A 15,770-nucleotide genomic window follows, 5' to 3' on the forward strand; every position below is an offset into this window, starting at 1 on the left:
TCTGTATCTCCTTGCTGCTATCTAATGGTCAACTAGATTTGCATGGCCCAGACCGGGTAGCATAACCCTGAACGCTCACACTTCAGATTGAGGTTATGGCACAGGGACATTCACTTTTTTGCACTGTAGTTGTTTGACCAGCAGAAGATGATATTGTGGTATGAAGATTAATTCCAGCAAAATGTGTACCTATGGTAATCAAAGACTATTGTTTTGATGCATGTTAATCTGAGAGTAAGTTTCATTGAACACAAAAGAGTTTTGTCTGCATAATTTCAAGCAAATCATTTAGTCTTTGATAAAGGCTTGTTTCAGTTAAATTACAACTGTCTCTCAACAATCAAAGCAGACTGCTTTATTTTCATTAGAAAAGAAGCCAATTTAGCTATTCACTATTATGCATAATTTTATTGCTAATTTTTGTGTGAAGTTTAACCTCATCCTAGTCTAAATTATAATGTATTCACTGATCCCAGTTCATTGTATGCAAAGTGTCATAAGAAAAATGAAATTCTGGACATTCACAGTAATCAATGACAAAGCACTTAGAAATGAAGAAGAGTTTAATATTACCAATATTTTATTCCAAAGTTCAGTCCTCTGATATATAAACAAAAATATGACTCTGAGAAAGTGCAGAATGTCTTCGCCACATCTTTATAATTGCCTTTTCATGATTAAGATGCTAAGTTTTAAGGATCGGAGTTTTTTCCCCCTCTGGAAAAAAATTAAACAAATGAAAGAAAGAGACTGTGGTCAGCTAGCTAAAAAGTACATATTTAGTCACCAAGTTATTTGAGTTAATTCATAATATTTTTAAATTTTTGTGAAGAAATTGAGTTAATTTATAATATCTATACATTTCTGTGAAGAAAGGGAAAAAGAGAGGGACAAAGAGAATGAAAGTTTCTGTCATCTTCCTCATCCTGAGCCTATCCAGCCTGCTTCTTGAGGCTAACCCAGGAATCAAGGTGAAAATCACAAAGAAAGCATTGGACTATGGTGAGTATGAAATAGAAATATTTGAAATTATGACTATGTTGCAACCTTCAGAAGAAGGAGTGCACCAGAGGATGTTGAATTAAGATGTTGAATCAAATGTCAGCCCTGACTGTACCAGTTAAGAAATGTTACCAAATAATGTGTCTCTGAGTTCCTACAAGAAATGTGGGATATTGTTGTTGTTGAAGAAATAATACATGGCCCTCAATAACTGTTAGGAGATCTTCAATAGTGTTCTGCAGAGGATGGACTAAGCCATTTTCAAGGGCAAAATTACTGCTCTGCCATTGAAAATGTTTTAGTAATCATGTCCAGAAACTACAAAAGCATGCTACTATATATCCAGAAGGGCAAAAAAAACCTTTATTAACTTAAATGTAAGAAGTCATTCCTAGCAATCACTCCAGACTGATAAAAGTATAGAAGAACCAGAAGGATAGGTGACATAAATTTCTATAAACTATTCATTATTTCAGTGAAACACATGATGTGTGCTTGTAGGTAAGCAATCTAGTATAGAGTTTCTGAAGCAGAGATTAAAGGAAGAGACCTTTAAAGACCAGAGTGGACAAGATACATATGGATTTATTGGATTCAACTACACAGTTTCAAAGTAAGTAGTGTTCTTTCCATACCAGGGCCCTTTTGTACAGCTCAGTGTTAAGCACTTCCAATGGTTTTTCTATCCCTCTTGGGTGGTGGCACCTCATCAGTCACCAACAGTGTCTGTGAACAAGCACTCTCACAACACAGATTTCCAAAAGTTTGGGTTCTTTGCCACACCCAGAAAACCTATTTGATCTTCTTTTCAGCTTCAGCTTTGAAATGGATGAATGAATCTAGGAGTTTGTTCTGTGCTCATTGGAACCTGGTTTCCAATTGGAGATATCACCTGCTATGTCTACCTTCTAGCCATCTCCTAGTTGCTGATCAGTGTTTCATGTAGCCCAATTTAGTAATGTGCCTCTCTTATCTTTGCTTTTATGGAAAAGGACACCACAGCTATTTCTAGTCTGTACAATTAAGCCAGTAATCTCAAAGTGTCACACATGGTAGAAGATAAACTGGTATCATGTGTGAGTCACTAATTGAGGTTAGCAAACACAGCCTTGTTTTGAACAACACAGAGCAATGTATATTCAGGCACTGAACATAGAAGGCCTAGTTATTCTCTTATATGAGTATGCTCAATTGCTTAAGAATATACAAAAAAAAATATTACATCAAATGATGGCTCCCCTACGGCAGCATCCTTTCTAAATATCCAGTTGAATTATAACTGGTCTTCTGGAAACTAGCAACCAAGCTCTTCTGGAGGGTCTTTGGGAAGTAAATAGTCATGATTCTGCCTGTGATATAATGAAAAAAAAACCTGTGTTTTATCTTGATCTCTGGTTTTCATTCTGTTTTATATTGTTATAAGGGAAGCCACCAAGAGTCATTGTTTGGCAGTACACAAATATAATAAATTAGATAAATGTAGTTTGGCCAACATCATCTAAAAATTTCATGTAGAGCCCACTGAGTCCCACAGTGCCAGAAAAACTGGATATCAATGCATGAAACAAAATCTGTAGGTGCTTGGTGTTTCTCCAGAAATTGGATGGTGGATTGTGCTCTGTTTATGCTTGAAGCTAACCTTACCTATATTCATGGATTTGGATGCAAATCAAGCTAACTTGTCTTGGTGTTTGACAGGATAAAAATTGATAACGTGGAATTCCCCAATACATCCTTGTCTCTCATTTCTGGAACGGGGATTAAACTAGTAGTTAAAGATGCTTCAGCAACAGTTAGTGCAGATTGGAGCGTGAAGACCTGGCTATTGTAAGTGAAATAATCAAGGCTGATGTTAATATCATGTTAACTTTACAAATTCAAATGCTTACACAGATTTTATAAAGCATAAATAATAGTCCCAGGAAGAAGAGGTGGAAATGCAAGTCTTTTATTCCATTGTGGTCCTGTCAAAAAATCTTCCCCAGAGTTGCTATTTGAATCAGGAGGGACACTGTCAAGGCAGAATGGTGAAGGAACCTGGAACTGGAGAATATACTAGACAACCACAAAGGCAAACTAATCATTATACTTTCATTTTAAAAATTAGCCTGTATTGCAGTAGTAGTAGTAGTAGTGATGATGATGATGATGATGATGATGATGATGTAGGCTTATGTGCTTCGTCCTGAGTTCCTTGGAGGGTGCTGCAAAGGGATAAAAACTTCTGCTGTTTTGCAAAATAAGACAGTCTGCCTCTTGAAGAAATACGTATTTAGACATATTTCAGCCTAAGAAGCCCCAACTTCTGGATTTTTGCAGGCAAAGAGAAAACCTGGATCAACTCCTTTTAATTAACAAGTTAGCTTTAGCGTGGCACACATAGAAAATGGGGAGATTCAGGAAGTTAAGGGGAGCAACCAGCATCCAGTTCCTGCTGTCCCCAGCATCTGCTGCCAGAGACAATGGTCTCATTCTACCTACAGATGGAACCAGCTTTGAAGAATGCAAGTGTGTGCCCACTGAATAAACCTCAGGAGGTTACATCATATGGGGGCAGGGGGGTGTTTGCCTTTCTGATAGGTACTTCTGGTGTATTTAGGCACAGCTTAGATTTTGTATCAAGTTTCTCTAATTTGGTGCTATCCAGGCAGGCCTGCAGGAAATGATTGGAGTTGTAATGTGACATATCTGGAAGGCAGGCATTGACATTTTTAGCAATGTTATATTATCTCTGCTAAAAAGAACCCCTCTCCATGTGTACTAAAACTTAAGCATTCCTGGCATTTTCTTGAGAGCAAACTGTTAAAGTGAGTATTTCATGTTTTATTGTCAACAGCAAACATTCTGGAAGCGGGAGTTTCTTCATTTCAGGAATGTCTATCACAGCGGTTGTAAAAGTATCTCACAGTGTATCGGGTTGTCTAAAATTGTCACTTGAAAGCTGTGAAACAGTAGTAGCTGATATTGACATCCAGCTGAATCAAGCTTATAGGTATGGTGGAAAATTATTCTAATTATAAAATAAATCAGTGTCAGAAGGCCCTTTTCAGAGTATACTTGTATGTATTGATTTTAGGATTCCTAAAACACTTTTATGACCAGTTTTTAAACACTGGTATATATCATTACCCTAAATGTATATCTGTATTAATCTCATTTCCCCCTAAAGTTAAGTACAGGATATAGCATATATTCTCTTGGGAGAATGTTACACTGAAATGAAAGGAACACATTCCTAAATACAGCAGATGTTAAGGTCCATGCTTCAAATTTTATCTCTCTGTTCTTTTCCAGTCTCTGGCATCTCCACCCAGGCCTCAGAAATATCACATGAGCAATATCAGATGAGCTTTCCCCAGCAACATACCTATATTAGACAATACAGACAAATCTTCCCCAACTTAGCAACTTCCAGATGACTGAGACAGACTGAGGCTCTAGAATAGTGTTTCTCAACCTCAGCAACTTTAAGTTGTGTGGACTTAGGGCTGGCTGGGGAATTCTGTTGAAGTCTACACATCTTAAAGTTTCCAAGGTTGGAAACCTTGGCCTAGACCATCACACTTGAAGGGTCTCAGATTGAGAAAGATAGATATAGACAATATTTATCTGGTTTGACACACAATAAAATAGTCACGATGCTTCTATGAGAACATATGATAAGGATGTTTACTGATGTTAACTGTAAGGAAACCACTGCTCTACACGCTCTTTCTATTCTGATCTTTCTTCTTTGGAATATATGGGACATGCATTCATTGCCACTCTTTTTATGCCAGTTTTAGATAACTTTCTCTCTAGTAATATATAGTGTCCTTATAACATCACTCAGCCATCACTGAAATGAGATAAAGGCAGCCCTTATTGATACTTTGGCATAACAGTGGTTGGATGACTGGGAATTGTCACATGACTAGATTCAAGTATGGGAAGGATAAGCATCAAAAGTCATTCCTCTAGAATAGAGCTTCCAGGGTCATCAGAACCTCACATAAGTGGTATATTTTAGCAACTCCCAGACTACTAAACTAATGTCCCAAAAAGTCCTCAATGTGACCAAAAGAAGCCATGTTGAAAATTCAAATATCAAGAGTTAACATTAAAATAAATAACACTAAAACAAATTTAGGAGCTATTTTGGAAGTTACATAAACTGAGGAGCATTACCAAATTGATAATTGCCTACAAATAATATATTCCATAATATTATAGAAAGCAAGCCTAGCAGTTACTGTAGATTTCTGAGACTCACTCCTCCTGATAGTTCAGTATATTTGACTCGACAGATGCAAGTGATTCATTTGACTAAGAAGGAAGACATCTATATCTAATAGTCTTAATAAGGAAATTAAGGAAATATCGGTCACATGGCCACAATCTGGAATGTATACCAGCAGTTTCTCAGTAAAAAACTGTCCTTCCTCAGATTTTTTTTGGGGGGGGGGGCGGGGAATAAACAGTATTTTAAGTAAAAATTAATTGGGAAACATTTAGTAGAAAACTGGTACAGGACTTCAATTATGATTCAAACCACATTCAAGAAAGAACATCACAATTGCTTTTTCTTCAAAACAAAGGTGATCAATTAAAAAAAATCCAGAATCATTTAAAAATCTAGTTTTTATATGATTCCCCATATAATAGTTGCACATATACAACATTTAATTACCACAAGTTAATTATATTCTTGCTTTTCTTTTTTTTTTCAGATGGGTGAATACATACTTTACCACTGCTCTGATAGAGCCTCTGTGTATCTTTGTGGGCTCAAGTGTAAGCCACAAGGATTTATTCCATAACATCTCCCTCCTACCTCCAATTTCTTCCAAAAAAGCTTGTTTATTAAAAATAAAGAAAATAAAGAACAGAAGCTTCAATACATGCAAAGATGTTATAAGTAATTAGCAGTTTGCAACTTGTGTGCCACTTACGCACATGAATTACTATAGAGAGAGACATTTTCAAAACGAACCACTTCAAAACCATAAGAAGTGCTTTAATGTTGCATATGAATGTTTTCATAAGGCTGTTTCATGTGTAACATTTGATAAATAGGAGATGATAGAGACAGACAGATATGAATCATTCTATTTTTTTAGGCATGGTTTATTTTGCTCAGATCACATGGTAGAACAGGAAGAAAAGGAGCCTTCAGTGGCTTAGAAATTAGGGTCAATGCATTTTAAGTTTAAATATCAGGTCAGGTAAATTATATGTCATGGCAAATGTTTTCTTGTCTTTATTTTCTTCACATATGTAGTACACAACAGGATGAGTTTAAACATTCAAGATGTCATCACTCAACGTATTCTAAGCATTCCATCTGGGATATTTATTGTTCAGCTCAACCATGAAAATCATTCTTAATTTATGGATTGCTGTTTTACATTACATTCTCTGCTTAAATATAGTCTCTCTGACTATAGTGATGCACTCATTCAGAGAACTGAATGAGTGTATTCAGTTTTTTAAAGCAGCCTTTAGAAAAGTTCTCTTGGTATGTGCTCCAGAATTATGGAGTTTCCTTCCTTTTGAAATATATCCATGGCGATGCTTGGATATTTTTCAGAAATATTCTGCTTTGCTTTGCTTCTGTAAACTTCAGTGGCAAGAGACAAAACACTTAGAGTGAGATTTATAAGTACTGATTATATATTTGATTATAATAAACGTGTTCCATTATGGATGGATTTTTATAATCACTATTCTTCCGAATCCAAGATAGAGCAAGCTATAAGTACAGATATACAGAATTATGAAGTCTAAGGAAGATCTTATGACCAACATATAAAGTAAACATTGACCAGAATAATAATTTTTGCTTGCATTTCTATAGTTGTGTCCAAAATTGGATTCTGAGATCCAACTGCTTAATGAAGAATTCAGCAAGTGTCCAGGTATATTTTCTGGGCTGTTCTGACAAAATAAGCTAATGATTTTAGCATTTATGTAATCTTCCAGTTTTTCTGATAGACTAGTGTTGTCATGCTATTATTCAGTTCCTTAAAATAAAAAAGATGACTGGAATGATACTTTTGCATAACTAAAAAAAAAAATTATTGTAACAAACTCAGTGCTTGTTTTATAGAATCATAACACTGTAGAGTCAGAAAGGACACCCAGATCTAGTCCAACCTTCTGCAATGAGCAGGAAAATCAATTAGATTGTCAATGGGAGGTGGCTTGTTCTGGTAGGAGAACATTAGGAAGGATGCAGTCACAGCAAAAAGACCAAAATTCTAGTTGATGCTAAGTGAACATCTATAGGGTAGGGCAGAAATATATAAATCTGGGGACTTATGCTTGAGTAAACATGCTTAGGATTATGCAGTACCAAAAAAAAAAAATCATTTTCAGAACTAGTTTGCATTCTGCCTATTGTCACTGAGTATCTTTATCTAATCATGACTATTTTATCCCATATCCCAACAGCCCAAACTCAGATCAATCCTTTTGAAATAATAGACTATTCTCTGATAAACAGTTCATCTATCTCTGAATCATCAATTGACTTGGATTTAAAGGTAAAGTCCAATATATTTATAATGTACATTTTCTGAAATTGCAATAAGAAACATCTGTTCAACATTAATTAATGTTGATGGCAAACCATATCAAACAGGTATTTAACATAGTGCTATTTTTTGCTGCACCTATTATTGCCCCCTCTAGTGCTGAAGTCAGTGGCAAGAGTTCTGAAACCAAAATGGTCCCAAGATTTCAGGGACATCTATATGCACTGCTTCGAATTTCCAGTCTCCCCAAAACAATTTTGGTCAGCTCAGTGATCATCTTCACCCCTACAGACCTCAGAACACACAGAACAATCAGGGAATTTTGTGAGTCAATCCCCGAAAATGTCAATCCCCGAAAATGTCAATCAATCAGTGGCCCATCTGCAGCTACTGTAAGTCCTGGAACAACTTCATGCAAAATATTGTATACACTTGTATAGCTGTTTGAAAAAACTCTGAGAGGTTGCTATAAAAGGTAGCTGAAAAGCCACCAAGCCACCATTCCTCTGCTGCATTCTAAAGTCCATTGCTGGCTGTCAGATAAAGGATTGATGGCAACAATTTTACAAACAGGCACTTTTCCCCAGTAGCTGTAATCAAGACTACATGTTGCTTTTGTAGCAGGGATGGAGAAGATGGGGAGATACATTCTAAGCTGGCCCTGCAGAGAAGCACCAAAAATAGGATATTAAAAGCTACCTATGGGGAAGGAAAGATGTCCTGGAGAAACAAAATTTCCCAGTATTATATTCCTGGATGCTCCCCTTTCCAATGTATGCTCTTTTTTCCCTGTCTTCCCATACTTTTTGTTGCCATCCCTTTTACTTGACAACAACACTGGTGTCTGTGTGTGTGTGTGTTTTTTCAATGTTTTTCTAGAGGGCCTCAAGGTGACTCTACATGGACTATCAGGATGGCAAAACCAACTGCAGCTTAGCTCCTCAATGCAACTAAATTCTTGTAAAATACCATACAAGTGTTGGTGCCACTGCTTTGTAAATCTGGCAGAGAATAAAACCAAACCAAAAGGGGAAGAGAGAAGTAGAAAATCACCCTTGCAAGAACAGGGAGTAAAAGAACACAGGCTGGAGGGCTGGACACAGCCATTTTTAATTTTGATCTGGTTCCCTGAAAACTTTTGACCTTGTTTTAAAGCCCATAGTTTTGCAAGCTATGATATCTTGTCATTTGTGCAATTCCTTTCAGGTAACAGTCTATCCAGTGGAAAAAATCACAGAGCCACCCTTCAAGCCAACCGCTTTCGATCTTCCAGATGAGAACAACTCTATGATCTATGTAGGAATCTCAGAATATTTCTTTCAGTCTGCTTTACTAGCTTATTACACATCCAGGAGTTTTGACAACTCTGCTGAACAGGATGAAAGAGTAAGTGCAAAAATGCTATGTTTCAAAGAACAGGATTTTATATATCAGTCTGCTGTTTAAAATCTTACCCAAGCCTAGCCTCTCTTTGGCATAGTTTATTATGGGCCTTTTCCCACTTGCACCTAGCCATGGTACAAACATGCCCAGGTGAAACTTGTTTTCTGCCATGTTCCCAAGGTATTGCCTTCATCACATCCCCAGCTCATGAGTGAATCAGGCTTCAGCTGTCCTTAGCTGTCCTGGTGCTGAAGCAGAATGTTTCCCCTTATCCTGTCCAGAATGTTATCCCCTTATCCTGTTGCTGAGCAGCAACAGAAGCAAGTTAGGGATTGGCAATAGGGATAGCAAATTTCATATAGACATAGTTTCTGTCTACTCAAGATTGGGTGGACAGCACTTCAGGCTGTTCATAAGGCTGTGTGAAGTAGGAATTAATGCAGAGGAGGATTTCATCTTGCCAAAGAGAAGTGGCCAAAGAAGAAAACTGTTATGGAAGGCTGGATGCAGAAGAAATCCCTAGAAAGACATCTAATAGTTGCAAACTATACTTAGTAATATCAGCCCTTTTCCCCTTCACATTTGCCTGACCTCTCGGCTTTATATGGGCCCACTCTGCTAGCCCTCTGGAATTTTTCCATGACAACTACATTGTCAAGCATAGGGATTCTGGAAGTTGTCATTCCAATACATCTATTTATTTATAGGTGTGCTCTATCAGATGACAGCTCATACAGCACCTCTTGACTCATGTCCTATTCCAAAGGAATTCCAAATGGCATCAAACTCTAATCTTTAGTGATGTGTTGGGGTTAGGGTGGGATCTAATGACTTGCTTTCATTTGGGGGAGCACTAGAATAGAACTACTTAATAATGTACCTTAGTATTCCAGGGTTTAATGAATAAAAACAGAATGCTAAAACTTTGGGAATTATACACAAGGCTCCCTCCAAACTTCTCCTTGTTCCTCTTGCCACTAGAATACATAAATAAATATAAATATAAATATTGAAGGAATAATAGAGCAACTCTGTCCCTTCCTTGCTAATTACCTTTTCAGCCTCCAAAGAGAACTGGGAATAGTATTTTTCAGGCTTAATTTGTCTACGGCTACAATATGTACTAAAGGCTTCTATTAAACAGAAGTATTCTTGAACAAAGCATTAGCAAAACTCCTTTTGCTAGTAAGAAGACTGGATCAATACACTCTTAAAAAATGAAAACATGGCATTTAGGCAGCCAAATTAAAGCACCCTGGTAAATGACTGACCTGTCCAGCCTCTGTTGGAAACATCAGGTGAAAGCTGGCTGGGGAATTCTGGGAGTTGAAGTCCACATATCTTAAAGTTGCCAAGGTTGAAAAACACTGCACTAGATAATTAGGCCCACACAAAAGCATATAATTTTCATAAGATAATCTAACATGTCGTTTCATTTTACAGCTTTCTTCTTACTTCAACTTAACCACAGATACATTGAAAAACATCATTCCCACTGTAAGTGTTTTTATTTCTTCAAAACTTGCTGTTTACATTTTTTAAAAACATTTTGTTTTAACTTTCTTGAAACTTGGTCTGATACCTTTTATTGCTTTTAAACTCTACAGATTGCTCAACTTTATGTAGAGCCACTTCCAGTAATTATGAGCGTAGGAATTACTGATGTACCTGTGATTAGTCTGCACAATGATAAATTAATCCTGGAGTTTGCTGGTTCTATGGCAGTATTGGCAATGCTGCCAAACTCAACCACCCAATCCATGTTCACCTTGAACATAGTAAGTATTACATATCAGATTCACTCTGTAGACCTGTTTGTAGGAATCTGTGTGAAGTTATGAGCCATCTTGCAAACTTTTCATCTTATTCCAAGCATTAAGAGCTCTGTTGCCTAGTTGTTGCCTATGAAGTAGTTTGTCTAATCCACCTCATAACTAACCCTATTCCAAGGACAGGTAATCCAGATGTTTTAGATTAGAACACCTACAATATTTTGCTATTGGTCCCTCACTGGGCCTGATGAAAGTTAAAATCCAAAACAACTGGCAAGCACCAGGTTGCTTACTCCTGCCTATATGATTAGAAAGGGACTATAACTCACTGAAAAGATGCATGTTATTCATAGAGATCTGTTTTCATTCCTAGCATCTCCAAATAAAATAAATGAGTAGTAGGTAATGGAAAAGATCAGTCAGTCAGAGTAGACCAATCTTTCCGAATCTGCTCTCTACTTTCGCGTTCTCTCTCTCTATTTATAGTGTGTGTGTGTACACACACACACACACACACACACACATATATATATATATATATATATATATATATATATATATATATACATGCATAAAATATACAATATTCCTAGCTATACTGGCTATGAATTACAGGTTTGCATTCCCACATACTGAGAGGTCAGGAAAGACTGAAGTAGATAATATCCTCTTTGGTACCCTTTTCTGTTTTCTCCCGCCACCTCCTTCTTTTAAATTTGGATTAAATTTATTTTATGTTTCTTTTGTTTAATTAACTAAAGAGAATACAGAAAGCCAATACTACTATCAAGTACTTATGGTTTATACTTAAACATTGTATGGTGGAAAGCAGACTGTAACCTTTAAGGCAGGCTTTTCAAAATCTGTGTCTGGAAAATCAAGAGAAACAAGATGGGAATGGGAAGGGAAAGCGGTTGACTAAGTAGCTGGATTTTCCTATTATAAAAGGAGTTTGCACCTGCCTAACTGTAAAAGAGTTATTTACTATATAATAATCTTTCTTTTGTACAGATAGCTGGAACTCATGCAAATTTGACTATATTTGACCAGAGGTTGATAATTACATTGTGCCTGGACAGGTAAAACCTTTGTTAAATTTTTAGTCCACTGTATCCCAACAGTTTCTTGAATTGATTAATTTAGTGTTTAAAAGTGTAAAGCTTAAAATAAAAATAAAATATAAAAAGGTTATGCTGCAATGGTATTATGGGACTGAAATCTATTATATGGAGAGCACCAGGTAGAGTAAGACTGCCTTAAAATGTAAATGAAGAAGAGATTGCAATATGCGTGGACTATTACGGCCTATGTACATTTTACCTCCCCTTTCAAACTGAACTATGAATAATTACTTTAACTCTCATGAAGGAAAATGTGCACAAAATTAGTCCTGATTGCTTAGAAAGAGGCTCAGAATTCAGGGACTAGATATGACTGTATGGCTCTACTGCTGGGAAATATTCATAGAAAGAACCATCATTAAACCACTGGAGTATTTGTGATAGTACATAACACAGTTGTGAACTTAAGAGTAAGATGTAGTTAAAATATTAGTAAGAGCTAGCTGTGGAAAATAAACATATGGTTTGCAACCTGTACAAGGCTGAACTCTTGTTAATTCCACCCAGTTTAAGACAGACAGACAAATAGACAGGCAGAGAGAAAGAAATCCCCAGCATTTCACCATTCCACTGCCAAACTCTTTTAAAAAAACACTTCTCCGGTTCTTGTTACTCAGGCTCAAAGGGGAAACTTGGCAAAACTGTTGTCAATTTTAGCCAGCTAAAAACAAGGGAGTTAGGGCCTTTGCTGAACCTGTTTGAAAAAACAATAAAAGGGACAGTTCACCCTTTCTGCTGAATCTATTAAAAAAAGAAAAGTCCAGGATTTCACCAGTTGACTAGTGAGAAGGAAGGAAGGAAGGAAGGAAGGAAGGAAGGAAGGAAGGAAGGAAGGAAGGAAGGAAGGAAGGAAGGAAGGAAGGAAGGAAGGAAGGAAGGAAGGAAGGAAGGAAGGAAGGTCCAGCCTTACCAGAGCACACACCAGCCAACTGGTGGCATTTATTTAAGATGGAATGAACTGCAACAGGTGGACCAGAATGCTCTGCTTTTGATGCAGAGCCACAAAACTGGGATGAGCTTACCTTCCCAGCTGTCTAGAGGTGGACTAAGGATGACATCGCCTGTACCTGCCCTCCCAAAACAATGAGTGGGCCGTCCTCGCACTTGAGCAAACAGGAAGTGTGGATTGGCCCAGTGTGACTGGTCAAGGTGAACCCAGATCTTCCTTATTCAACCCCAACAACCCATCAGCAATACCACACTGATATTACTATCTTTGGTCAGGTACAGTAATCTCTGCATTATGTTTTCTTTCAGTTTCCACACCTCCTTGGCTCATTCCAACATTGGCTTCTTTGAGGTAAATTTCAGCCTGTAGGAAAAATAGGCAGGTGCACCTTGTGGTAGATAGAAATGAATTGCTTCCAAAATGCATTCCTTTATCTTTTGACTTTTCTTCATAGAAGTGCTATAATGCTACAAAAGATGTTGTCCTGATAACTGATTCTATTACTCCTTTTCTTTTCTTTTCTTTTCTTTTCTTTTCTTTTCTTTTCTTTTCTTTTCTTTTGCTTTAGTTTTAACTTTCTTTCCAGTAATATTTCTGTACTATTGCTCCCTTCCTCTATTGTTAACTTATAAACTATTTTACAATATAGTGTTTTATATCTAAAAAATGAAAAAGAGATGCGTGAGACAGAGGACTGGTGGGAATTTTTCTACCAGTCAGCCACCAAGCTACACATTTCTAAATTCTCCATTTAGTTCCTCTTCACAGTTGTTTTCCATTTCCCATCTTTCTACAGATATTTAGTGCTGTTTTATAATTATTGCGCATACTCAGTCTTCACTGAACTGTTTGGGACATTTTCCACCTTTAGACCACCACCCACCACCACCACCACACATAGACACTTTTTATACAGTCCTTGGGGATTCAGCATGTTTCAGGCTGGGAATTTGAATTCTATGCCACAAGTGGTTGATGCTCCATTTTCAAGATAATTTATTTCAGTAATGTGTAAATTATTGCAACAAATAGTAGAACAAAGTTTATGAGAAGTGATATTATAAACAAGTATACAAATAAAATACTGTGCAAATGTAATATTTTACAGGGTTTAGAGAAGGGCTGCAAAAATGGCTGCAGTCTAAATAATTAATGATTATTAAGAAACGTAGAGAGCTGCCTTCTGTGTGCAGCATCAGGTCAGCTTTGCTGGTAGAGCATATCACCCATTGCAGCAAACTCAGTAAGAAGCAGAATCTCAGAGTTTCTCCCTGAGGATAGTCAATCATAACAGAGATTGAAGTGGGTGGGGTGGCAGGCAATCCTTTCAACGTAAGAAAACACACTCCCAGATACAGACTCATTTGAATGTGAGTTTCATCTGGCACTGAGATGAGCAGAAGGAAAAACCAATATTTGCAAAAGTGGCAAAGAAGCCAAATATTTTGAATGTTTGGGAAAAGGTTTGCCATCACTATTTTGTGACAGTCAGGGGCACGTATTATTCCATATGCATAGAAAATTCATCATCTGCTGGAACTCAACCTAGGAACCGGCTTTTTGCTTTTAATTTGTTTATTGCTCTTCTGTTTACGAACCTCTTGAGAAGTTGGGCTCACAGAAATCCTAAAAAACCCATTATATAAAAATAAATCCATGCTGCTTAAACACTGTCATCAGTCCTCTTACTGAAACAAGAGGAACATTTTCTTCAGTGTCCTCGCCATGTCACAAAGTCAAACTTTTTTTTCAATGCAGGCTTCACTTCTGGATAATTTCGTGTCTTACATTTTACAAACTGGAATAATTCTAGCAGCCAATGGTAAGTGTAGCGTCACCTTTCTCAATCACTCTCTCAATCTCTCAATACCTCTCTCTCTTTAATGATTTTAGTTTCTACATCAGCTTCAAATGGGCTAAAGACTTCTAAACAGTTCTGTAAGTTCCAGCCAATATGGCCATAAATGAAGTTTATGGAGAGGCTGGTCTAGAATGTCTAAATCTTCAAGAGACTGATGGATAAAATGTAGCATCTGTATATCTTATGATTCTATCCCTGCATCACAGATACTCAGATTTATATCCATTCATGTGATCAGTACTGTACTAGCTATCACCATTGTTCATGCTATATTCACAACCAAAGTTAGTAGAATCAGAATATAACAACTGCAAAAAAATAAGTATCTCAGAGCCTCACTTTTCTGTCTTTAAAGTGGGATATAATATTAAGCTGCTTTAACTACTTTCTGCTGAACCAAAAATAAAACAAATGTTAAAATGTTCATAGTTGAGCAATAATATACAACATATTCAGCTTTTAAGTTAAAGATTATATGTGATTGCAAAGCCTAGCATTATAATTTCATCATAGCTACTCTGGGATCTTTCTCTTTCTCTCTGTTTTATTAAGCCAAACTAAAGGATGGAATTCCTCTGCCTCTCTTGGACACAGTGATACTTATGAAGCCCAATGTTAGAATTTACCAGGTGAGATTTGGTATCTATTCTTCTCTTACATCCCCAGAATGAAAAAGAAAGACGATTAGGATGATGTATTTGGATCAGGTGACATTTGTCAGAAAGTTGTCATGTGCTTACAATATGAGTTATCAATAGGTCCTATTCAGACCCCCTTTATGATAGAACATACACATAACACATATCCACAAATATTTGTAGTTCAGGAGCTAAAATAATACCAATGACTTGACAGTTTTTATTCCTTTTTGTCAGCCAGCTACTACTTATTTCTAGAATTCAATTCACAAAACAGCTGAAGTGATATTTGTAATAATCAAACTGTTATAAACCTGCAACTTCTGGTAGTTTTTAAAATATATTTTTGCATATCTTCTTAGGGTTTCTTGCTGATTTCCACTGACATGATATAGGAAGCCTATGATAACCAGGAAGATCTAGATCTCCAAGCAAATGATGACAATTTTTTTTTTTTACTATAGATGCATAAAATTGCAAAGCCAGTATGCATTTGTGTGTGAACGAATAGATGAATGACATTTTTAAT

At 36.7% G+C, this 15,770-nt stretch overlaps 1 protein-coding gene across 1 annotated transcript; it reads left to right on the forward strand.

The window, feature by feature from the left end:
• Positions 1-899: 899 nt before the first annotated feature.
• LOC112540603 (BPI fold-containing family C protein-like) lies at positions 900-15,713 on the forward strand. Its single transcript, XM_088141513.1, has 15 exons — positions 900-1,002; positions 1,504-1,615; positions 2,701-2,829; positions 3,839-3,994; positions 5,712-5,775; positions 6,839-6,899; positions 7,435-7,526; positions 8,724-8,895; positions 10,342-10,397; positions 10,508-10,678; positions 11,684-11,751; positions 13,051-13,093; positions 14,501-14,564; positions 15,156-15,232; positions 15,604-15,713. Exons 1-15 carry the CDS (start codon positions 900-902, stop codon positions 15,634-15,636), a joined length of 1,401 nt encoding a protein of 466 aa, XP_087997639.1. The 3' UTR covers positions 15,637-15,713.
• Positions 15,714-15,770: the final 57 nt, after the last annotated feature.

Source organism: Python bivittatus, unplaced genomic scaffold (assembly GCF_059951505.1).
Source record: "Python bivittatus isolate LINGU-HERP-01145 unplaced genomic scaffold, Pbiv_v1 ctg000330_np1212, whole genome shotgun sequence".
In the NCBI taxonomy this organism is placed as follows: Eukaryota; Metazoa; Chordata; class Lepidosauria; order Squamata; family Pythonidae; genus Python; species Python bivittatus.